The sequence below is a fragment of the Protopterus annectens genome, chromosome 8.part1 (assembly GCF_019279795.1).
Source record: "Protopterus annectens isolate FY-2018-M chromosome 8.part1, PAN1.0, whole genome shotgun sequence".
NCBI classification, from domain to species: domain Eukaryota; kingdom Metazoa; phylum Chordata; order Ceratodontiformes; family Protopteridae; genus Protopterus; species Protopterus annectens.
The window spans coordinates 490,416,326-490,441,533 of record NC_056742.1 but is presented as its reverse complement, the minus strand read 5'-3'; the positions used below and the strand labels follow the sequence as shown (position 1 = coordinate 490,441,533).

General features: G+C 42.6%; 1 protein-coding gene across 1 annotated transcript in view; it reads left to right on the top strand.

Moving 5' to 3' along the window:
* Positions 1 to 4,644: 4,644 nt before the first annotated feature.
* The window catches only part of SNTB2 (syntrophin beta 2), an 838,367-nt gene continuing 817,803 nt past the window's right edge, over positions 4,645 to 25,208 (top strand). The window contains exon 1 of the mRNA XM_044082021.1: positions 4,645 to 5,518. Coding sequence (XP_043937956.1) covers positions 4,798 to 5,518 — 721 coding nt within the window. The 5' untranslated portion in view covers positions 4,645 to 4,797. The remainder of the gene's footprint in view (positions 5,519 to 25,208) is intronic.

The following is a 25,208-nucleotide window of genomic DNA, read 5'->3' as shown; positions in this document are numbered from 1 at the left end:
TCAGCTATCACAAGTTCACATTTCTCCTTACACCTCAGTTTTATTTTTGAACCTTCAAACATCATGGAATTGAAGACACCATTTATAAAAATCCCACACAATATCCCATCCAAATTTGACACTGTCCTACCAAGATTTATTAAATGATGTACAGACTGTATTATTCATCCCCTCTGTCCCATCTGCAGTTCCTCTACTGGTCATTATTTTATTCTAGATGATTGGAAGTGCGTCACTATCAACCCTCTGGTTACATCCCCTCAACTAAAGTAACTTCTGCCCTTCAGTCAATCTGCATTCCTCCTGCTTTAGGAAAGATGTTCAAAAAACTCAGTACATGCAACTCATAATACTCATGAAAAAAACACAGTCCAGCTCTGACACTTAGAGGGACTAAATCCTTACAGCCTGTGTTTGAGTACTATCGTAGATGCTGAAAGAGCTAGCCAGGGGACAATAAGAGTGAGGGCCTGATGCTCTCTCGCCTATCTGGGGGAGAGAATGGTCGCGCCCGTCTGCTAATCATCACCATGCAAGCATAGGCTTGTGAGGTACCGAATGGCCAAGACCATGGGTATGGGCTTGTCTTTCCCAGACTGATGATACAAGCGCTCATCTCATGTGGAATGTAGAAAGCACATACACAGGGTAAGCACAGAAGGTCCTGTGGTGATGCAAGTGCTCATTTAAGCCAACAGGGGTGGGGTAAGAATCTAGCTAGAAGGACTCTCTTTGCCGGGATGTCTGCGAAGGTGTAAACAACTTCCATGGCTCATCTGATTGGTTCTTGCCTAAGTGCTGGAGAAATGAATGATCTCAAGAATCAGATGAGAGGTTTGATAGCTGTCATGCATGTAGGCAAACACAGAATAAATAAAAAATTATTTTTGATTAAATATGAAAACCTCTTAAGATGCCATCATAGATTCTAGGCTGCGGAAGCATCATGATTAATGATTGCTCTTTAGATTCCCCCACCAATGACACATTCATCATGGAGAATGGCAACCTCAACAGGGTGGTCTTTATTGACGTCATCAAAGCATCTGACTTCGCTAATCATCCTCTCCTAATGACAATCTTTCCAATCCCCAGCCACAACAACAAAAAGCATTTAAATAGTGCGCACATTTTCTACCAGACATGGTTCTCACACTTCCTGTTGAACTTATCTTTGTTAAAATTAGATATTTTTTCCAGTGCTTTTCTTCACCAAGGTGTCCTCAGGAATTGATCATATCCATTCTACTGTTCTAATTATTCATAAATTGGCTTCCCACAGATCTTCCGAAAAACCAAGCTATCATGTAAAAATGAAGACTATGTTATTATAGACACCTCTCTGCCCCACCCCCTCTATTATTAAAAAAAATCATCTTGAAGCAAACTTGTGTCTTGCCTCCATGTAACTCAAACTGCTTAAAAAACAAGGGTCATTCATTGAATATCTGTGTAGCCAGACAGACCTTGTTCTTAAGACATTGGAAGAAACAAAAGAAAAAGAAAAAAAAAGTTTTTTAGGCAAGCAAAATCGTTCATATCTAATCCCCAAACTTTTCAACATCATATTTTGTGAGCTTGAACTAGAATCATTTATTTCGTTGCCTGATCCCTCAGAGTAGAGACCATTATTTTTCAGTCATTAACAAAGTTTAATGGCTCACATTCAACACTCCGTCAGTGTCCCACTTTCATTTTTAAACCTCTTAATTCTGGAATCCATTCTTTTCCCCGCTCCCAGAGTTGCATTAAGATACTACAACTTGTGCTCCCACTCCAACACAGCCGCCACCCTAAGATTAGTGCCATACCATTGCTCCAGTCACACTGCACTCTTTAACAGACCCACAACCCCCAACTTTCACTAATGTTAAGTTTTATGCACCTGCTTTGATAAGACACTGTCATTTATTTTGTAATATTTAGCTCTTCACGTGGCTGTACATTATAAGTACGTTTATGTAACTGCTACAGCTTTCACTTAATCGGTGTTGTTTACAATGAACATTGCCTGCAGTGCGTTTAATTTGAACACCATGCACAAGGCTAAACTGTTATGTGACCTGCATTCCCCGCTTAAATGATTTCGGCATAGTCTTATGAGTTTGGCCCCTACTTATCCTAGATTTGGGATGTTTTTCAAAGTCAGACCTATCTGTATGTGCATAATGTATTAAATAACATAAAAATAAGTCTCTTTGCAACAAAGGACCCCAAGCTGTATTAGCGTAAAAAATGTTTTCATCTCTGTTTCCGTACAAACACTTGTTGCAAAGTGAACTGTTTTTGTTTTTAGTTGGTTTATGTTCACTGGCCCCTAAAGTGATTTTTTTGGTATAAAAATAAGTCTGCCTATACAAGGCATGCTGGAGGGACAGATTCATAACCCAGAGGCTCCCTTCACTCTGGAATAAAATCCCAGTAGTCCCTCATTGACTCTCTTCAAGAGGAATCTTGATGAGTGGATGGGAGATCTTAGGTTTACCCCGGGTATCACTTCTGTGTCACTGTTAGACAGAGGCACAGTATACTAACCTCAAAAAAAGGGCATAGCAAAATTAATTTAAAATGGGTGGCGAAAGCCAAACACATTCTGGCTAGGCTTATAAATACCCTAGGGCAGATAGCCTAGTATGAACCTATGAACCTAAGGATTCACTTATAAATATTAATTAGACAGCCCCTTCACCTCGTGTCACTACACAGAGTCTAGCAAAGACCTTCTGTAAGTGCTCCTGCCTCCCACCTATGAATTAAAGGCTGGTGCTATGATTTATAATTCTTAGAGTTTGAGAGGGATACCGAGTTCTTCCTCAATACAGATGCACATCCTATCTTTGTGTTCAGTGCCTCAGCTTGGCCCTTTGGGATCAGTGCAGTTAAAAAATAAATAATGGAAACTGAAATCACATGGTTTAACTATTTCATTGGTAACATGGAAACCTAAACATATGACATTTGTTAGCTTCCATTACTTGTACCGCTTAACAGCCACTAAAACTACAGAGCAGTGTGCTTGTAGTTTCATTTTTGCAGCCAGATTGCTTGCTTTTGTCTCCTTAGAGTTTGCAATTTTGCTTTAACACAAATCATGAAGCTCATCTATCTCAGCTGCTGCATTTAGGTTCATAGGTAGGTACTAGGCTATCGGCCCTGGGGCCCATACAAGCCTAGCCAAAACATGTACCCTGGCTTTCGCCACCCAAGAAAATTATTTTCCTGTGCCCCTGTCAAACAGAGCCACAGAAGTGATCCCCTGGGTGAATTTCCCATCCAATCATCAAGATTTTTCTTGAAGAGTGCTAATGAGGTGCTCTGTTTGACATAGATAGGTAGTCCGTTCCAGAGTATGGGAAGTCTCTGGGACAGGAATCTATCACTCCAGCATGTTCTATTTATTCTGGTGACAAGATTTAGGTCCCAAGAGCATGTAACTCGGAGGGATTGGGATTTCTTTAAGCGGAGCATGTCCAACAGCTCTGGGTTTGACATAACTTTGTATGTTAGGCAGAGATTGCCCTGAGTAGGCAATATGCGATGGAGTAAAGCTGTAGTTTTTTTAGATGGTCTGCATAGGGCATCTGTTTGAGGCCAGTAATCCTCTTTGTGAGGCATTTCTGTGGTCTTTCCAGTTGTAGATGACTTGTGAGGTAAATACCAAAAGGGGCGTTGTACTCTATAATGCGTCCAATGAGTGATGAGTAGAGGGGAACAATGACCTCTTTTTTTCTGGATGAGAATCCTTTTGTGATGAGATGAGCCACATAGAAGGATTTCCTGACCACTGTGGCGATGTGATTATCAAAGGAGAGACTACTGTCCACCTGTGTCCCAAGGTGTCATCACATTTTCGGCATTAAGTAGACTACCAGCTATGTGGTAGTTCATGGGTATAGAGTTTTTACCAAAGGGGATGACTATACACTTTTTGGCATTGAGCTTCAGGCCATGGCTTTGACACCAGGCATCTGTCTCAGAGAGGCCCTTCTGTAGGCTGTCCACATCGTTAGGAGTTTCGATTATGGCTCCTAGCTTGCAGTCATCTGCAAACTTTGTTAACCAAAGACCTTCTATGCTGGCCTGCACTTCAGAGAGGTTTGTAAGGTTATACAAATTTACGACACTTATTGTCTGACTTATTGGAAATGTATAACTATTTGAATACAGGGATACAGCATTTCACTCAGCTGGTTTTATAATTAGTTGCGCTTTTATTAATATGTACAAGGATAGAACGCCCCTTATTAATATGTACAAGAATAGAACGCCCCTTATTAATAGGTACAAGGAAGATAACGCACCTATCAAATTGTACAGCGCTAGAATCCTCATTAATATGTACAAGGCGATAACGCACTTATCAAAATGTACATTACTGAGAATGTTCTTATTAATATGTACAAGGCGGGGAGCATCCTCATTAATATGTACATCTATCAAAACCGCGCAAGGCAGAGACTGTCCTCATGAATACGTACAGAACGTGTAACGTGCTCATTAATATGTATAGCCTACGCCCTCTTAGCATGTCATTGTTTATAACTGTGCAAAGGGAAGGGGCTGTCTAATTAATATGTATACCAGCGGTGGGACACTATTAATATGCACAGCTGTGGCAGCCCCTCTCCCCGCCCTCAGCGGTGATTCGCCCCTTGGTTGTTACCCTCTGGAGTCCTCGCCTCAGTTGCGGATAGTGGGGCGGCAGGACCGGCCACTAGTACCTGGTGTGGCGCGGGTGCGCGTGACATGCTATGAATTAAGTTTCCGTTATTCCAGTCGGTGACCAGAGCTGGTGTCATGGAGGTCTGGACACGAGCCACCAAAAATGGGCTCTTGGAGCTGCTGCTTGGGGGTCGCTGGCTCCGGGTCATGGCCGAACTGAGGGGAGACACACTAACGTTGACCTCTGACACCGAACCGGGGCCAACAGAACACCTCAGCCCACCTGGTGGAGTCCTTTGGAATGGACTTATGAATGGTACTGAACCCGTGTCCCCGCTGATGCGCAGCAGTCCGAACCGACAGCAGAACCAGTTCGGTCCGAGGCCCGGCAGCCCGTACGGTCCAGAGTTCGGAGGGAGTCCTGGATCTTCGGTTCGGGTCCCGAATGATACCGGTTACAGCAGCAGCCCTGGCTCGGGACTGACGAGCCCCACGGGGAGTCGGTACTCGGGGGCTGGTGCCGACCCTGGTGCCAGGTCTGCCGTGCCAAGCCCCGGTGCCAGCGGTAACCGCTACGAGTACAGCCCCGATCCGGTTCTGGAGTCTGACCCGGTGCGGAAAGTCCGAGTGCAAAAGCAGGAGTCGGGCGGGCTGGGCATCTCCATCAAAGGCGGCCGCGAGAATCGAATGCCGATCCTCGTGTCCAAAATCTTCTCGGGACTCGCGGCGGAGCAGAGTGGCGCGCTGCGCGTGGGGGACGCCATCCTGTCAGTGAACGGGACCGACCTGCGCGAAGCCACGCATGACCAGGCCGTGCAGGCACTGAAGAAGGCCGGGCGCGAGGTAGTCCTGGAAGGTAAGTGAGGGCGGGGTCGGCCAGCGGCCTCGCGAGCTTGTGCAAGCAAAGCAAAACAGAGCTAAATCAAAGCCGTCCCGCGCGGGCATGCAAAGGCAGAGCAGTGAGCCTGTGATGCTGGGTCCTTGGGTGACAAACGTGGGGACAGAAAAGCAGATTTCTGGGAATCCAGCGTTCCGGAGCCCTGAAATTGGTAGTAAAAGATGAAGTAGTCCTAGCAAGCGCTGCAGAATCGTGTCTTGTAGAAGTAAAGTAATTTCAAACTTGTGGCGTGCATAGTCATGCTGCTGCTAAGTAACTGCACATGCTATGCTGTGCTGCAGGCTGCCTCTGCATCTGTAGCATTGCAAGTGTTGCTGCACAGAGAATCCCCTGAGCAGTCGTGCATGGGGAAGCGGGGGTGTTCTGTGAAAAAGAGGGAGCAGGTGACATACCACGGAGACAGAAGTTCCGGCATGCATATAGCAGGCAAGGTAGCATAGGGCGGGGGAGGGGTGAATATTGGAAACAGACACTGTACCACCCGGGCACTTATTAAACTGACTTAGATGCATTTTTTGAGGAGGGGGGTTTCGGCACTATTTTTGTATTTTTTTGCATGTTTGAACCCGGAGATTGGCAAAATCCTAACTCCCAAATGCTCCACTTTTTAACTCTTAAGCATTTTTTTCAGATTTATTGGCGAATATGATTTTATTATTGTTATGTAAGTGACGGCAGCTAGAAGTTTACGCGAAAATAAACAGCATTGGCGTGCTACCACCTTGGTTTTCAGGAATTGCCTCACCCAGACATACCATGGGTAGCCCCGGTGCACCTTTTTCATGATATGGTCTGTAATTATTTCATTATATTAATAGCCCTGTTAGATGGAGAGGGTGATAGAATAGCTGCGGCTCTGCAGTTTGCTCTGGCTTTGCGTGCAGTCTGCTCTGATAAGATCAGTTGACAGTGAAACGGAACCCAAGAACACTCCTCAGTGACCTGGAAGAATGCTTCTGACAGCAGGAACATTACTGTCACCAAGCCAGCTGTGATATTTTCTTTAATATTTAAATAAACTTGTAGGAGGTCACCTGGAAAACCTGTCTTGCATACAGAGGTGTTGTATGCAAAGTGACACCTACATAAAGACATATTTGTCTGAGTTAGCAGTCTGTCAGTATTTGTGAGAGCAGCATCCCTTACATACACAGCACAAAGGCATTATTAGCTCTGTTTTGATGTTGCTTACACCAATGTTTATTTATCATGTTTTTTTGTGCATTAACAGTTAATAACCATTTATATAATGACTATTATAAACCATGTTCTTTTCATTATTATAAGAACAAGGCACATATGCTAGTTATAGCATCTATTTTTTAGATGTGCTTATTGCCTTGTCATGCATTGGCTGTGTAGTCATACCTCTTGTCCTCTTAGAGCAAAAATCTGGATAAAGCCGTACATAATGGCGGGACAAATACCCCAAAATAGGGGAACGTTTCAAATATTGCTCTTACAAAATTAGAAAGTTGATAGAATAACATGTTTTGCTTTAGCCCACATTTTCCTTTTTTCTTATTATTTGTATTGAATTAGAATAAATGACAAAAGTATTACATAAGAAGGCAGTTGAGAGGTATAGCTTTCAAATCCTTTATTCAACATTTCTGAGTAAAATCGGGAAGGACTGATGACAAATGCCTAAGGTTGGGGGCAGTCTTTTTTTAATATTATTCTGTTTCATTTCAAAGGTTAATAAAATGTTTTGCATCAGCATGCATTTTCTGAAGAATTAATTTGAAAATGAGTGACATTATTGTCTGTAATCCTTACTGATGTCAAAAGATCCAAACTTTTATAAGGGACCCGGACAAAAAGAGTAAAAATCAGGGCTGTTCTTCTTGGACTGCTGAGAGCTATGATTTAGTTATGTTTAAGGGCCAAGTGACAATCTGACTGGACATTAGTAGGTTGAGGTATTTTTCTTTATCAGTTTTATAGTTAATGCAGGCAACAAGCACTTCATTTGAAATCACTACAACTAAGGACTGAGTGGACGACTTTTAATTATTACTCATCTGATACGATTCACAAACGTTGCTCTCTATTAGATGTAAATGTTTGTCTTTAAAATAAAAATGATTTGTTAGTTGTGCCGCTATGAAAAATGATGTTGTTTTTGCCTAAGTCTGACAAACGTGATTGTGTTGTGCAGCTAATTTTTCAAATTACTTTTTTTCTTGTTTGTAAATTCCAAGTTAGCAGTGAGCATTCTTGCTGTGCGTCGCACATGTCTGGCTCTTTAGTGTGCTACAAGTCTCTGTCTGGGGAAAATGTGCAGTGTTGTGTGGTTTGTTGATTTACTGCCTGGCAAAGGTCAGACAACTCTGGAAGTTATTGGATGCCAGAACTGTTAAGCCAGTGGTAGTAATTACTGTTGTTTACATTATAAGATTATGAGTACACTGTTATTTTCAAAGCAAACGTTATAGCTAAAACCATAGAGCTTTTTCCTAGTTCTTTTTAAATTTCCAGTTACTTTGGAATCTCAGGGATTTTTATTGTACTTGGAAGTAAAAGCAAAGGACATGTGGGGAACGTGCAGTGATTTACGTTTTCATTTTGTACTGAGAAAGTGTTGTGTGTTTCAGAGCGTCACTTGTAACAGTATGTTAGGTGCTAGTGGAGGACTGTTATAGCAGCTAGATTGTATGGCTCATTAGTGACCATATGCTGCATGTGATGTAAGTGTGTTGGTGGTGTACTTATTTTAGATCATTTTATGCATTGAGAAATTTCCACTTGGTATCTTCAGTAAAAAGGATTCCTGGCTCAGTTAGACTAATCTGAGTATCAAAATTGCTCTTAAAATATGTTGAGCAAAAACAATAGGCAAGTTGTTGTAGCCGGTGTACTGGTATCGGTCTTTCATAGATTCATAGATTAGTACTAGACTAACTGCCCTTGTGGGCCATTTTAAGCCTAGTCAATTACCCCATGTGAGAATCAAACCCTGCACCTTGTGTTTGTAAGGTAAACACCTTAACCATTATGCCAACCTCCCACCCCTTTAAGTTGCTGTTTGCTTATGCAAGAATGCATGGCAATTTAGTTTTTAAGTTATGAAATAGTGTCATATGTTTGTAACCATTTGTTTTTTAAAAAAATATGTATGCAGAAGTTATGAAGAACCTCTTCTGTAAAACGACTCTGGTGGAAGGAAGGTTTGAACCCCAGGTTTCAGATTTCATAGCAATGTACTGAGTTGTGCCATATTGAATATGCAGTGGTTGCATTGGTCTAGACTGTAGCCATTTCTGATGTATTGGCTGTATGGTGCATTAGGTTCATAGATAGGTACTAGGCTATCAGCCCAAGGGCTTACGTAAGCCTAAACAACAAGGTTCCCTGGCGTACGCCACCCAAGAAAGTTATTTTCCTGTGCCACGGTTGAGCAGAGACACAGAAGTGATCCCCGGGGTGTATTTCCTATTTCCCATCTACTCATCAAGATTTTTCTTGAAGAGTGCTAATGAAGAACTTTGCTTGACATAGATGGGTAGCCTGTTCCAGAGTATGGGAAGTCTCTGGGACAGGAATCTATCCCTCCAGCATGTCCTGTTTATTGTGGTAACAAAGTTTAGGTCCCTAGAGCATGTAGCTCAGAGGGATTGAGATTTCTTTAGGTGTAGCATGTCCAATAGCTCTGGGTTTGATATAGCTTTATATGTTAGGCAGAGATCACCTCAGAGTAGGCAATAAGTTATGGTGTAAAGCTTGAGTTTTTTGAGACAGTCAGTGTAGGGCATTTGTTTGAAGCCAGTAATCCTCTTTGTGAGGTACTTCTGTGGCCTTTCCAGCTGCTGCAGATGTCTTGTGAGGTACATTCCAAAAGGGGCATTGTACTTTATAATTGGTCTAATGAGTGTCGAGTAGAGAGGAACAATGACCTCTTTTTTCCTGGATGAGAACCCTTTTATGAGGAGGTGTGCCACATAGAAGGATTTCCTGACTACTGTGGCAATGTGACTATCAAAGGAGAATTTACTGTCCACCTGGGTCCCAAGGTCTCATCACACATTCGGTGTTAAGTAGATTGCTGCCTATGTGGTAGTTCATGGGTACAGAGTTTTTACCAAAGGGGATGACACTGCACTTTTTGTGTATTGATGTTCTGTTTCATTTGTCTGCCAGTTTTCACAGTGGAGGAGTTAAAGCTTGTGTGCAGTTGCTTAAGGAATGGTTCTACGCCACACTAAAACCCTTTTGGTAATACAGTAGTACATCTGCTAGCAGTAACCCAGTTGTAAGTACAGACTTGTGTGCAGCTGTAAGATGCACCTTATAGAACATAATCTGATATACAAAGGGGCACTTAACAGTTTGAGGTAGATCACCTTACCTAGTATACCTTCTGTAGATAACTGAAGAATACTTAAGTGGCAGAGAATGCCGGTATGTTAGAAGTGAAATAGAATCCTAGTACTAGGAGTGGAATGTTGCACCTGAAGTAATAAGAGAGTTTTATCAGAATAACATTCATTGGTTACAGGTATTGCAAACCGGTAAATGCACTGAATCACAGAAACGTTTTTTGTGATCTTTTTTCTGTTGTGGAATACTGGAATTTGTATGACTCTTTCTGTGATACAGACAACACGTTTATGTAATTCTTAACACGTTTATGTAATTCTTAGCTGCTAGTCAGGGGTGGCTTCCAGGTATATAAATCCTGGTGTGGCAAACCAAATCCTGGAATTAGTTTGAACAGAAATGATGAGATGAACATTTTAAAGGGAAATGTCATTTTACTTTCGTTGTAGTTGAGAGCCATAGAAAAGCACCTTTGATTTGTGTAGCTTTCATTACAAACAAATTAATGGCCACCCACTGTGCATGAGGTGGAAGTTAGGCTGTTGTGCATTGACTGAAATGCTGATTAAGAACTAAGATGATTCATGTTATCAGCCCTTTATTGGAGGTTGTCTTGAAGATTCCCCAGTTTCATGAAAAGCAGTTAATAACTTACCAAACTAGAAGCCTTGGCTTGATAGGCAGAGAGGTTCTTGTGGTTAGATGGACGGGAAGGTACCTATCTCGGTCTTGTACGATTCACAAGAGGTTGAAGGTTCTATGTTAGGCTGCACATTCTGTCCAGGAAGGCTAGGCCAGTCAGGCCTGGAGTAGATCCGAGGGCACCCATCCAGTCATCCAGGTTCTACATGAAGGATGGTAGTGTACCACACTGCATAACCATTGGGACAAATTACTCCAGACACGGGGAAGTGCTACACAAGTAATCTGTCTCTGTGTTGCATTCTGTTTGCTGGTGAGTTTTTGGTTCCTGGTTCCGGTGTTTGCGGAGTTGTTTGAGTTGTGGAAGTAAAGAGATAAAGGGAAACAGAGTTTCCAGTGATGCTGCCAGCAAGGCACTAATCCCCAGTCATGAGATTATAAGGCACTGCTTTTAATCTCACTTGCTAGCTCAAGGATTTAAAGCCAGAAATATTCTTGTTTAAGAAACTGTGAGGCTTTTCTACTTTTGAGGTGATTTCCAGTGAGAAGACTGTATTCTATAATTGATTTAAGTCATGCTGAATATAAGGTAACATGGAGATCCTTAATGCTTGATACTTCAGCGTTTGTCACCATAAGAGTGATGTTGTCCACGTAGTTTGCACAGAGCAGTTGCACCTTGAAGAGATACTTTAGGAGCGCTGAGTTTATTAGTATGTCCAGAAAGTATTTCTTCTTGCTTTTACAAGTACAATGGAAATGCCTTTAACAGGTGGAATTGTTTCATTGCCTTTTTCAGTAATGATGGTGAGCCCCCCCGGCTTTACAGCTGGGTCACATGTATATTGTATTTTCTGTACATGATTTGTTTCAGTAAGGCAAAGCTGGTTAGTAAAATGTAAATAAATTGTATCAGTTGGGGCTGGAGCTTGCCCCCTCCTGGTCCTTTGAGGTGCAGGAGAGGAGGATTCAGTGTCCGAGTTCTCCTGGGACCCTTTATGCCTTAGAAGTGTTAATAGAATTGCGGTCCTTCGTTTCTCACCGTTTTATGTAATATATGTGCTTGCATGCTTGTGTTTGTGTGTACAAGGTTACATCAGAGATTTATTAGCAGTGCCTGTATTAGACTGGGTAACCTTATATCTGATGTTGTAAATCTTTATTCATTTCTTACTGTTAGGACTTCGGTTCCATCCTCTGAACCGACATGGCCGTTTCCAAGCTCGCGCCAACCAAAAACTCTCAGCTAAGACCTACCCAAAATGCCCCTCTCATATTTACTCTAGATTTCGTTTGCCGCGTTCCTCGTCAGACATGCCTAGCCATCTCTCTCAAAGCTAAGTGGGAATTTGTGATTTTTGGTGTAGTTTCTCTAAAAACGTTCGTGTTTTTTAGTCAGTTAAGCCTGTTCTTACTATCACGTATAACCTACTTCTATTTCCTGCCCTTTACCATTAGATTTCTACCATCGTTGGTACCGTCCCTCTCGCCTGCCTCTGTAGGCCCTTCGGTACTACTTGTGCTATTTTTTAAATGCCATCGCTGGTACCGTCCCTCTCGCCTGCCTCTGTAGGCCCTTCGGTACTACTTGTGCTATTTTTTAAATGCCATCGCAGGAATTCTCTCCCTTTTCTCTCCTTGTTGTTTCCTTTACCCCTTTGTTGCTTGTACTGTATCAGACAAAGTTACGTTGGGGTTTAAACAGTGTGACAGGTGTGGGCGTAAGATGCCCAACTCGTACGGCCACGCTTGTTGTGTTTACTGTTTGGGCGTGGACCATATTAAAACTGATTGTGACATTTGTGCTAGTTTTAGCAATCACACATTAGCAGAGCGTAAAAATAAGCTTTTTTTGAAAGGTTTAATTAACATGCCTTTTTCGGAGGTTCTATCTGGCTCTGAGGTCTCACCGCCTCCAATGACCAAAAAACACAAGGAAAAACAAGAGTCACTCGGTTCCTACATCTCCATCAGTTATGGAACCGAGTCTGCTCCCTGCTTCTCTGGCACCCTCGGCGCAGACCTCCTCGGCACCAGGTTGTGTCTTCTCCCTTGGTGCCGTCTATGATGTTGACTCCTATTTCGGTTCCAGCCTCAGCACCACCGACTTCAGTGCCATTCTTGGTTCCAACATTGGCTTCCATGACTATACCTGCTTCAACACCATCCCTGGCCATGGTGCCGATAGCTTCTTCGGCTGCACAAATTATGACCTCTGCTCCTAGAGTCGAATATCTCCCAAGAACCAGATACTCTCCAACATACGACCCTTTTTTTGGGGCATCGGTTTAGCCCCTTTCTTGAATGACCTGATTCTCCTTCAGCATCCTCCTTTAGATCCACCAGGAGCCTTTCTAAACTAGACGTAGTGCGGGTTGTGGACCAGCTTTTGGCAGCTAGGGGATTGCCTACTCCAGCTAGACCTTCCGTCCCCCTTGGCTCGGAATTCTTCACAGCATATTCTCCTGTTTATCCTCTTCTGGTCCCTTACCCAGGCCTCGGATATCTCGGTACCGATGTCCACCCCAGTGCATACTGTCTCTGCTCTGAGTGTGGATTTTTCCTTGTCTGCCCCGACCACCCTTGCTACATCAGTTCCGTTTGAGCCAGTGCTCTCTTGGAGCAGTGTTTGGACTGTCTGCTCCTTGGTACCTAGCCCGGTGCCTATTTTTTCACTGGCACCATCTCTGTCAACGGCTATGGCTTCTAGTCCTCTCTGAGCTCCTCACCTGGAGGTGGGCTCCTCATGGCAGGGTGTGACCCCGGTTCAGAGGTTGTCCTTCTCTGTTCCGGGCACACATCCCTCCTCGGGTGGGCCTGCTGTCCAGGTGATGGAGAGGGTTCTTGTCTCTGCAGGCTCGCAGTCAGCATCAGTGACATCGGCATCAGACCCCTCCCCCCAGCATACAGCTGTCCCAACCCCCTACTTCGGGATCTCGAGCATGGGAGCCGCAAGACCTCCCTTTGAAGGGAACCCTTTCTCCGGAGTCGTCCTCAGAAGATCCCACTGGGGAGCCACCCCAGAAGAAATGGTGCAAGAGGAAGCAACTTGATTCTCCTGAGAAATCTATCACTGAAGACGGCGATTGTGATGAGGGAGAAGGGTCCCCACGGTCTCCCCCAGATGGCGTCTCATTCGGAGACATTCTTGAACTCCTCAAGCAGCGGGGAGACTGGAAGCCCTTTAATCCTTCTGAGGAATCTGTGTTCTTGCAGGCCCTCCATGCCCAGCCATCTACTTCCTGGGTGACCCCACCTGGAGATGCGCTTGTTAAACTGTTCGTGCAGTGTGCCTGGAAGGCCTCGGACAATGTAGAACCTGTCCCCCGGAAGCCGGACAAAATTCTATCCACACCTGAAGACCAGCCCCACTGGTCCAAGCAGTTGACGGTTGATTCCATGGTTGTGGTGGCAGCCACTAAGAGGGAACTGGCAGAAGATAGTTCCACTGTCCATCCTCTGAACAGGGAGTCTTGGGCCATGGACAGACTAGGGAAGCTGACCTATACTTCAGCGACCTTTGCCATTTGGTCGCTGAACTATCTGGCACACGTCACTCGCCTACAAAGAGACCTAATCTCTGAAATATCTTCCTCTTTGGCAGGGGTACTGCCTGATGAGGTGCGTGACACTTGAATCTATCTCAAACTCCTCAATGCGTTTGATATCTCACACCACTCGAGCTGCCGCTTCAGGCATTGTCATGAGATGTAATGCTTGGTTGCGGTTGTGTGAGTTCGTAGACTGCTTTAAATCTTCCTTCGTCAGTGCGCCTGTCGACGAATCTGCACTTTTTGGGCCCAAAGTACGAGACACACTAGGACAAAGTGAGAAAGAGACTGAAAGACCTTGTCTGCTGTGGGCATACACTATTCCAACCCCCAGAGGTCGTACTCCAGGAACCAGAAAAAGAGGAAAAATGTGGTTCAGAAAATCCCAAGGATCTTTTTGTGACACTCGTGATGAGCAATCCTGCAGGGGCAGAGGGGGCAACTCATCTGAGAGACGCCCCTTTGGGGTAGAAGGGGTCCGCATAACCAGGGTGCTAGAGATTCCTTCTCCAGCTGACTGTACCAGCGCTCCTGAGCAGCGACCCGATTACTTTCCTCTGGAAGCAGTCGGGGGTCATTTTTCTCTGCACCTACCAGCCTGGAAACTTAATACTACTGATGTTTGGGTGCAGAAAATAATTTCCAGAGGCTACCAGATCCCATTCGATTTAACTCCCAGACCCGTCAAACGAATCCCCTATGGGCGGCACAATCAAAGGGAAGCAGCAGCCTTAAAAATAGAAAAGCTGCTAAGAAAGAGTCCTCTAACCAGTCCCACCAGACCAGACAGGATCCGGGTTTTACTTAAGGTTCTTTTTAGTGCCAAAAAAAAACGGGGACTAGAGACGGAGACCGATCCTGGATCTCGGCCTATTGAACAAATTTATCAAACCTCAAAAATTCCGGGTGGTCACAGTACAGTCCATTCTCCCCTTCCTAGAGAGACAACTGGTATTATGGTAACCCCCCCTCCCCCTTATTGCTTGTGATGACAACACTGAACCATAGTAAAACTCCTTTCTGAGTTAAGAGATTACAGATCAGAATAAAATGGTCTCCTCTATGATGCCGTTGAAAGGGAGACATCATGTTATAGAAATGTGGTATTCAGGCTGATTTGGGATACTGCAATGACAGGTGCTCAGCTCCAGACAGTGGATGGCTAAGTGGGTGTATTGTTGAAGCATTGGCCCCCACTAGTTCTTTCTCAGAATTGCTTTTGTTTCACATTCATTTGTTGTTTATGTTGGTCAGCTGCGCTCTGAGTTGGACATCACATTGCAGTATTGCATGGCTGTGTCTTTAAAGGCTGAATGTACCAAAAAATGTTTCTCAGAACCCAAAGATATGCCAAGGTTAGAGGTAGATGAGGCTCAATAAGTAACAGGTAAGACTGGAGTTAGAGATAAAAAGGGTGACGTGTATCTACAGGAAAGTGTCCAGGAATAGATGGTGTTCCAGTGGAAGTTTAATTGGAAGGTAGGAGGAAAGAAAGTGACAGATCTGGAAGGTTTTGTTTTCCAGTATTTTAAATGGAGGGGAGGCACCAACATCCTGGCAAAAATCTTTAACAAACCAAAAGACAGCTGGTTCACCCCAGGCTAACACTGTGCTGAAAAGCAAATAAACTGTCTGTGCAATCCAGTGATAAAAGTTCTGTTAAAATCCAGATTTTAATGAAAAGAATGAAGTAAAACAAAATATTAAGTCCCTTGTCCAACGATAAGCACTTTTTGAATAGTTCTTCAGATCGTATAATCAAATGGGACATTCATCTGTATATACAAGCCAGTCCAAATTATTCATCCAATGAGAATATCAACACCAAGGTTCCAGCCAATCCATGTTTGGATTTCTCCATCTGATTTGCATAAAGTGGGTTAACAATCCCATTTTCTAAATGGATGCCTCACACAGCTTGCTAATGTTCAGTACTAATGAAATATGCAAAGTATGTGATGTTAGTAACCAACAGCACTTCCAAAAGAAGTAACAGATGAAGCAGCTAGCTTTCACACATACTTAGAAGCATGCCTCACACTAATGTATTGGAGTCAGAATATGCAAAATAGGTGAACTAAACAGCAAAAGACAAAACTGCTAGCCTTCATGTATTCTTTTTGAAAAACTTGTCAAATAATCCCAAAAGCAGTTCTTTACATATTTCTAATATTCAATAAAGGAAAAATGACACGAACAATAAATGGATGATCTAAGTAGCCAATGGTGGCTTCCAAGGAGCAGCAAAAAACAAATCTTCTGGCTTTCATAAATTCCTATTATGAAACTTATTTTCTTTAATCTAGTTAACCCAAAAGATGTTTTTCACATATCTCTGATGTCCAATGATGGGGATGACAAAAAAAATAATATATATAGTAATATGCATTGCTATCAATAAAAAATAGGTGATGTCATTACTAAAATTTCATTCTTAAGACAGAAATATAGCAGGACCATTACTAAGTGACAATAAATGTCAAGGCTGCATGTCTTGCATGGCCCCATTTATACCTCGATACATTCACATGGTGACTGCCTATAAGTTTTTCCTGAGAAGAATATAGGTATGTTATTTCACTCTAGCAATGTATGCAAATTTCAGACTTCATTTCATCCATCCAAAGTCAGTATATATAAGTTTCTGACTTCATCCCATCCATTCAAGATCAATAGGGAACTTTTACTAGAATTCCACCATCTCTGTTCAAATGTTTATCATATTGTCCAGTTTTGTATTGATGAAACCAGAGCAGGAAAGATGTGGGCATATTAAACTACAAATAGTATATGTCGACAGCATCAAATCTTCTAATCTTGACACTAACATAATCAAACTTCCGTTAGGATATATATGCTGTTGTAAAACAAAATAATAAGTATGTTATTTCACTGTAGCAATATATGCACATTTCAGACTTCATTCCATCCATCCAAGATCAATATGTATAAACTTTTGACTTCATCCCATCCATTCAAGATAAATAGGAAATTTTACTAAGATTCCACCATGTCTCTTCAGATATTTATCATTCATCACTTATGATCTCATTAGCTCATGGTCGATCTGCGTCTCTTCAAGACAGGTTTCAACGGTATAACACTATTCAACCCAGGATGTTGATCAGCTCTTAAGTTTATTATCCATTTATTTTCCCTAAGTTCAGTTATGTTCTCAATATCCCCTTTTGTTGGGCCAGTATGTATGGTCTCTATAGCTTTATATGAAAACAAGTGATCTTTATGCTGACTGACATGATTAGCTAAAGGGCATTATGAACATCTTGGTTCACAATGTCCCTTTGATGCCTCTGTATGCGTTTCTTAAGCATTTGGTTAGTTTTGCCTACATACAATAACTGGCGTGATCTACACGTGGCCAGATAAACAACGTTGCTTGTGGTGCAGGTTGCTTTGACATCAAATGTATAAAGTCTCTTCATTCTTGGATGCTCAAACTTGTTGCTACTGTCAGAGTACAAATATTACAATTGCCACACATGAAAGTCCCCTTCTGTCCTTGAATCCACTTCGTCTTTTGTGTATTTGTGCACAATAATCTTTTCAGATTCCTCTTGTTTTTATAGCAGAAACGTGGTCTTTGTCCCACTATATCTTTCAACTGGGAATCTTGCGTTAGAATGGGCCAAAACTGTTGAATTATTTGCTGAATTTGTTAGTTATCCGTGCTATAAGTTAGAGCAAATCTGGTCAGTGTATCTTTATCCTTCTTCCTATCTTCCTTTCCCTGCGTTGGTAACCTCAAGTCTTTCCCCTTATAGCCTCTTTCTTTCAAATTTTCCTGTAAAAGACCCGCCTCTCTATTACGTGTGTCCTCTCGGTTACGTTTATAAATCCTATTTCTCATGATGTTTCTGGAAACATGTCTAGGATGCATACTGCTTTTCAGCAGGTAATGGTTACGGCAGGTACTTTTCCTGTGTAGTTCGATTTCTAGTTCTCCTATTTCATTGAGCATAACATTAACATCCAAAAAACTTACTGTGTGTTTAGAATAATTAGAGCTAAAAGTCAAGAACGAGGTCGCTGTATTCAAATAAGTATGGAAGAGTTGAAATTGCTCTGTACTTCCTTTCCATAAGATGAACAAGTTATCTACAAAACGCCCATAGTACAGAATGTTATCAAACCATGGGTTGTCAGTATTGGGGTGTTCATAATTCACCTTTTCTAGTTCTATCTGTCTTGCATCTGTTGAACGGTCTTCTCTTCTTCTGGTTTAAAATATTCTAACAGAAGTTTGATGTACCTGAAGCTGGTTTCAAGATTGATCGCCTGCCAGCTTGCTAATAATGGATGTTGATTCCCATAGTTATCATGGTACAGTGTTGAGACACAGATGACTTCCTTCATAAATTGCATCCAGTGATGAAGCAGTAATGGATAAATCTAGCCTTTTTCTTACCACGTTAGACATCAGTAGTCGTTTCGCTACCATACCGAGTGAAGCAAGTATAACCTTAATAAGAAGACTAATATCTGCAAGGAAGAATGCATTAGAGACTCAAACTATTTGTGACATACTTGAGTTTATTCTGGAGAATAACTTTTTCTTATTTCATTGTTTAGTACTAGGCTATCTGCCCTGGGGCATTTGTAAGCCTAGCCATAGTGATGTGACTTTAGCCACCCCATGAAATGGTACAAAAAATGCACAGAATAGATTTAGAATACTGTGCCTCTGTCTAGTAGTGACACAGTGAAGGTCCCCTTATATAATAGAATTAGTTTACTGTGCCCCTGTCTAGTAGTGACACAGATGTGACCCCTGGGGTAAACTTACGATCTCCCATCCACTCATCAAGATTTCTCTTGAAGAGAGTTAGTGAGGGGCTCTGCCTAACATGAACTGGGATTCTGTTCCAGAGCATGGGAAGCCTCTGGGTTATGAATCTGTCCCTCCAGCATGTCCTATTCATACTTGTGCCGAGGTTTAAGTCTTTAGCTCTCGTGGTTCTGATGGATTTGGATTTTTTGAGGTGGAGCATGTCCATCAGTTCCTGATTGGACATGGCCTTGTACGTCAGGCAGAGATCACCTCTGAACAGGCGGTATGCTACTGAATAGAGCTGGAGTTTCTTTAGTCTGGCAGAATAAGACATATGTTGGAGACCCTTGATCCTCTTGGTGAGGTACTTTTGTGGTCTCTCCAGCTGTTGCAAATGCCGGTTGAGGTACATACCAAATGGGGCATTGTACTCAATCATGGGTCTGATGAGGGTGGAGTATAGGGGTACAATGACATCCTTGGATCTGGATGTGAATCCCTTCATAAGGTGTGCAAGGTAGAATGTTTTTCTAACCACTTTGGCAACGTGGGTGTCAAATGAGAGGTCGCTGTCGACTTGGGTCCCTAGGTCTCTGATTACTTTTTCAGTACTCAGTGGGTTGCTGTCTATGTGATAATTTGTGGGTACTTTGTTTTTCCCAAAGAGGATGACTATACATTTTTTGGCATTTAGTTTAAGGCCATGACTCAGGCACCAGTTGTCCGTTTCTGTGAGGCCTTTTTGTAGGATGTATGTGTCCGCTGGTGTATCGACTATGGCGCCTAGTTTGTAGTCATCTGCGAACTTTCAGACACAACCCTCCCATGTTTGCTTTAACATCTGAGAAATAAATGTCGAACAAGAGGGGTCCCAGGACAGATCCCTGTGGGACACCACTTGTGACTGGCTTTGAGTCTGACATTGCTCCAGCGATTCTAACTTTATGGGTTCTGTCCTTTAGCCAGTTTGCAACCCATCTAGTGACATAAGGGTTTACGTTTAAGCTGTTGAGCTCATCTATGATGCCTGAGTGGGGTATTGTGTCGAAGGCCTTAGCCAAGTCCAGGTAGGCTGTATGGACTGCTTTGCCCTCATCAATGGCTCTAGTGACTGTTTCGAAAAAGTCAACCAGGTTCAAAAGGCAGGATCTGCCCTTTACAAAGCCGAACTGGGTGGGGTCAAGTGTCTGTAGGTCCCCAATGTCTCTGTTTATGAGTTCCATAATGATTCTTTCCATAGCTTTGCAGACCAGGCTGGTTAAGGTTATGGGGCGGTAGTTCCCAGGGTCTGTATAGGTACCCCCTTTGTGGAGTGGGACCACTGTTGCTGTACGCCAGTGTTCAGGTACATATCCTGTAGTAAGGCTAGGGTTAAATAGCATTTTTATGTGCGGGTTTAGCTCCTCTTGGAGTTCACGTAGCACACAATCCGGGATACCGTCAGGTCCCATTGATGCTGTGTTTTTTAGCTTTGTTGAGGGCGGCTCTCACTTGGACATCTGAGATGACAGGGAGATTACATTCATCTGGGATAAGTATTTCTTTTGGGGGTGAGGGAGGGGAGAAATTTGCACTGAACCTGTTAGCCAGAATGTTGGCAATATCTGTGGGTTCAGTGTATTTTTTGTTGTCGTGAACTAACTCTGGGGATATCTGAGGGTTTCCGCCCAGGTTTCTAACATAGCTGAAGAAGGCTTTGTGGTTATCTTTAGTGTCCTTAGCGATTTTTCTCTCAAAGTTGGCCTTGGATGTTTTTATGAGAGAACGTAGTTTTCTGCTAGTGTTGATCAGAGATGTCTTCCCTTTATGGGATTTTTCTCTGTCGTGCAGTAGCTTCCTTCTTTTGTTATACAATTTGTTAATGGCTGAGGTCCACCAGACAGGACGCTTGCCTTTGGTGGAGAGGGACTTGGATTTATTTGGGATTGCATGATCCTGTATTCTTGGAGATGTCCATAGAAAGCATTTGTGAAGGATTCGACATTGTGGTATGTGGTATCCACTGGCCCAGTGGGCTTAAAATATACCATCTCAGTCTTAAGAAGAGTGAAGTCTGCTTTTGAGAAGTTTTCACTGTGGTCTTTTGTGCTGGGGGTGAAGGTGGGATATGTATATCCATGGTGATTAGTTTGTGGTCAGATCTCACTAGTGAGGGGTATACCTCCGGTGTGGAGCATTTTGTCCCCATGTTTGTGATGATCAGGTCTAGTATATTATCTCCCCTAGTGGGAGAGGTGACTAGTTGTTCCAGTGCATTTGAATTTATGAATTCCAGGAACCTTTGGGCTAGGGTGTTAGGGCTAGAATAATGTACCCAATCTATGTTTGGGTAGTTGAAGTCTCCCAGTATGATGGTATTTTGTGATAAATTCATATCCTCCAATGTCTTCAGGAAGGCTGAGTGGGGTTCCTGAGATTGGGAGGGTGGTCTGTAACATGCTACCAGTTTTATAGCAGTTTTGCCTATGGTTAGTTGCACCTGTATGGTCTCCAATGCTTCATGTGTTGCTACTAACCTGGAGGTGTGGGTGTCCTTGATGAATATGGACACTCCCCCTCCCTTTGTGGTTCAGCCCGGGTTTTGGGGCCAAAAAGCATTATACGAGGTATAGCCTGGTAGCGCTGGGGTGCTCTCAGGAGCCTTAAACCAGGTTTCAGTTACTGCACAGACGTCTATGTTCTCCATACTGAGGAGTGCATCGAGAGCCTGCATCTTGAGATTTAGACTTCTGGCGTTGAGCAGCATTACCCTTAGTTTTTTTCCATTTTTTTTTCTAAGGAGGTGGGTTTGTCTTTTGAGCCTTGCCTAAAAAAGGCACTATGGGGGTGGCAAGAGCCTTTGCCAATATCCGGAAGCCCAGTGGTGACAGGTGCAAGCCGTCCCTTGCGAAGCAGCGTGGCTTGTCCAACATGTCATCCCAGGCAGACAGACATTGGATCCCCTTAGAATGACACCAGTACTTGAGCCAATTATTAAAGCTGATCATCTTGTCTTTGTATTGTGGCATCATTCTTGGTGAGGGCAAGATGCTGGTCAGGGTCATACCAGCCTGGGCTACATAATCAGAGAGCTCCTCTGTCTATTTTCATGTAGTCCAGGGGGGTACGTCTCAGGTCATTCACACCAGCATGGACAATGACGGAGTCATATTTGTACTTGCTTTGGAGTGACTTGAGTGCGTGTGTTATGTGGCGGATCCTAGCTCCCGATAGACAGCTCACAGTCACCTTCTCCTTGTTCAGCCTAGTAAGCGGGACATCCGTGTGTCTGACTATAGAGTTGTTGGTGTTTGCCCTTAAGGGCTGTGATTGGTCGACACACTGATTTATTGAAGTATGTGTTGCATGTGTTTTGTTTTGAGGTGGTAGGTTTTTGGATGTCTGCTTTGGGAGCCTCTGTTGTTTTGGTAAGTTTTTTATTAGAGCCTCCGAGTATGTCTCTGTGTTTTTATGTGTTTGGTTTGCAGTTGTGGTAGGTCTATGTGGGACTGGGTTTGTTGTGTGTGTGGTTACCATCTCCTCCTATCTGGTCGTGCCAGCCCTGAGTTGAGAGAGTTCAGCCTCCAGTTTGGCTATATAGTTGCATCTCTCACATGTATTTGTGTTTGTTGGGAGGAGGAGAGGGTTGTCTGAGTACATGAGACAACTGTAGCATTGTCTCAAGATACCCAGATTTACCAGCTGAACTGGAATGGACGCCAGAAATCTACCACTCGACATGCTAGAACAGTATAAGGGAGTGCTGTGCCTTTAAGGGAAATGGATATTCACAGGGGTGGTAGGTGGATGGTAGTGCTTACTTAGTACGAGAGTGCTTACTTAGTAGAGAAGTTTTGAGAACAAGTGCTAGGCTTATAATATAGCGAGTAGTCTGATTATACTAAGAGTAGAACTTCCTTAAGGGAAAATTTGAAGAGCAGACTTGGCGGAGCCAGAAGAAGTTTAACCGCTATAGCACACAAAGCAAAGCCGTGCAAACGCGGATTTTAAACAGGGAACTTCAAAAGAGCTAGAAATGGTCCAAAACAACCAATTACTACAGCTCTTGTGCTGAGGTCAGTTCCTACAGGGACAGGTAGGCTGCTCAAGGCTCCCCACTCCCACTGGTGAGCAAAGAAACTTTCTTCTATCCAAGTAAGGTAATGGACAACACAGGAACTACACCACAGCCCAGAATACAGCAATGCCTGCAAACTGGTCTAAACTAGTCGAGGAGAAGCGGGAAAACCAAGGATTATTTTTTTGTTTTTAGATAGAAACACACAGAAAATGCAGAGACCGTAATAAATCAGTTACACAGGCTAGCACACTTTAGTGGGGCAGCCTCAACAGTTAAATTAAACAAACAAACTTTCGATCAAATTCGACTAAAATGTAACTTTAAGTGCAGATATTAAAATAATGCAGCAAACAGCTAAAAGTTTAAGCTTGTTTAGGGTAAGCTAGAGAAGCTATTTCAAGTAAAAAAAAAAACAGCAAAGATACTTAAATCCAGAAAGTAGTCACTTTACTGAGTTCTCTGTAGCTAGGACCACTGCAGGACCATGAAGAGCTTGTCTGAGTAGTATCTGATGAACAAAACTATTTACAGAAATGGGGGTTGCCATGGGCACCCCCTGTGCCAATAGTTATTTGAACCTAGTTCTAGTTCAGTGGGAGCTGGAATTTGTTTTAAATACTGACAACCCATGGTTTGATAACATTCTGTACTATGGGCGTTTTGTAGATAACTTGTTCATCTTATGGAAAGGAAGTACAGAGCAATTTCAACTCTTCTATAATTATTTGAATACAGCGACCTCGTTCTTGACTTTTAGCTCTAATTATTCTAAACACACTAAGTTTTTTGGATGTTAATGTTATGCTCAATGAAATAGGAGAACTAGAAATCGAACTACACAGGAAAAGAACCTGCCGTAACCATTACCTGCTGAAAAGCAGTATGCATCTTAGACATGTTTCCAGAAACATCATGAGAAATGAAACTAGTAGGATTTATAAAAGTAACCGAGAGGACACACGTAATAGAGAGGCGAGTCTTTTACAGGAAAATTTGAAAGAAAGAGGCTATAAGGGGAAAGACTTGAGGCTACCAACTCAGGAAAAGGAAGATAGGAAGAAGGATAAAGATACACTGACCTGATTTGCTCTAACTTATAGCACGGATAACTATCAAATTCAGCAAATAATTCAACAGTTTTGGTCCATTCTAATGCAAGATTCCCAGTTGAAAGATATAGTGGGACAAAGACCACGTTTCTGCTATAAAAACAAGAGGAATCTGAAAAGATTATTGTGTACAAATACACAAAAGACGAAGTGGATTCAAGGACAGGAGGGGACTTTCATGTGTGGCAATTGTAATATTTGTACTCTGACAGTAGCAACAAGTTTGAGCATCCAAGAATGAAGAGACTTTATACATTTGATGTCAAAGCAACCTGCACCACGAGCAACGTTGTTTATCTGGCCACGTGTAGATCACGCCAGTCATTGTATGTAGGCAAAACTAACCAAATGCTTAAGAAACGCATACAGAGGCATCAAAGGGACATTGTGAACCAAGATGTTCATAATGCCCTAGCTAATCATGTCAGTCAGCATAAAGATCACTTGTTTTCATATAAAGCTATAGAGACCATACATACTGGTCCAACAAAAGGGGATATTGAGAACATAACTGAACTTAGGGAAAACAAATGGATAATAAACTTAAGAGCTGATCAACATCCTGGGTTGAATAGTGTTATACCGTTGAAACCTGTCTTGAAGAGACGCAGATCGACCATGAGCTAATGAGATCATAAGTGATGAATGATAAATATCTGAAGAGACATGGTGGAATCTTAGTAAAATTTCCTATTGATCTTGAATGGATGGGATGAAGTCAAAAATTTATACAGTGAAATAACATACTTATTATTTTGTTTTACAAGAGCATATATATCCTAACGGAAGTTTGATTATGTTAGTGTCAAGATTAGAAGATTTGATGCTGTCGACATATACTATTTGTAGTTTAATATGCCCACATCTTTCCTGCTCTGGTTTCATCAATACAAAACTGGACAATATGATAAACATTTGAACAGAGATGGTGGAATTCTAGTAAAAGTTCCCTATTGATCTTGAATGGATGGGATGAAGTCAGAAACTTATATATACTGACTTTGGATGGATGAAATGAAGTCTGAAATTTGCATACATTGCTAGAGTGAAATAACATACCTATATTCTTCTCAGGAAAAACTTATAGGCAGTCACCATGTGAATGTATCGAGGTACAAATGGGGCCATGCAAAACATGCAGCCTTGACATTTATTGTCACTTAGTAATGGTCCTGCT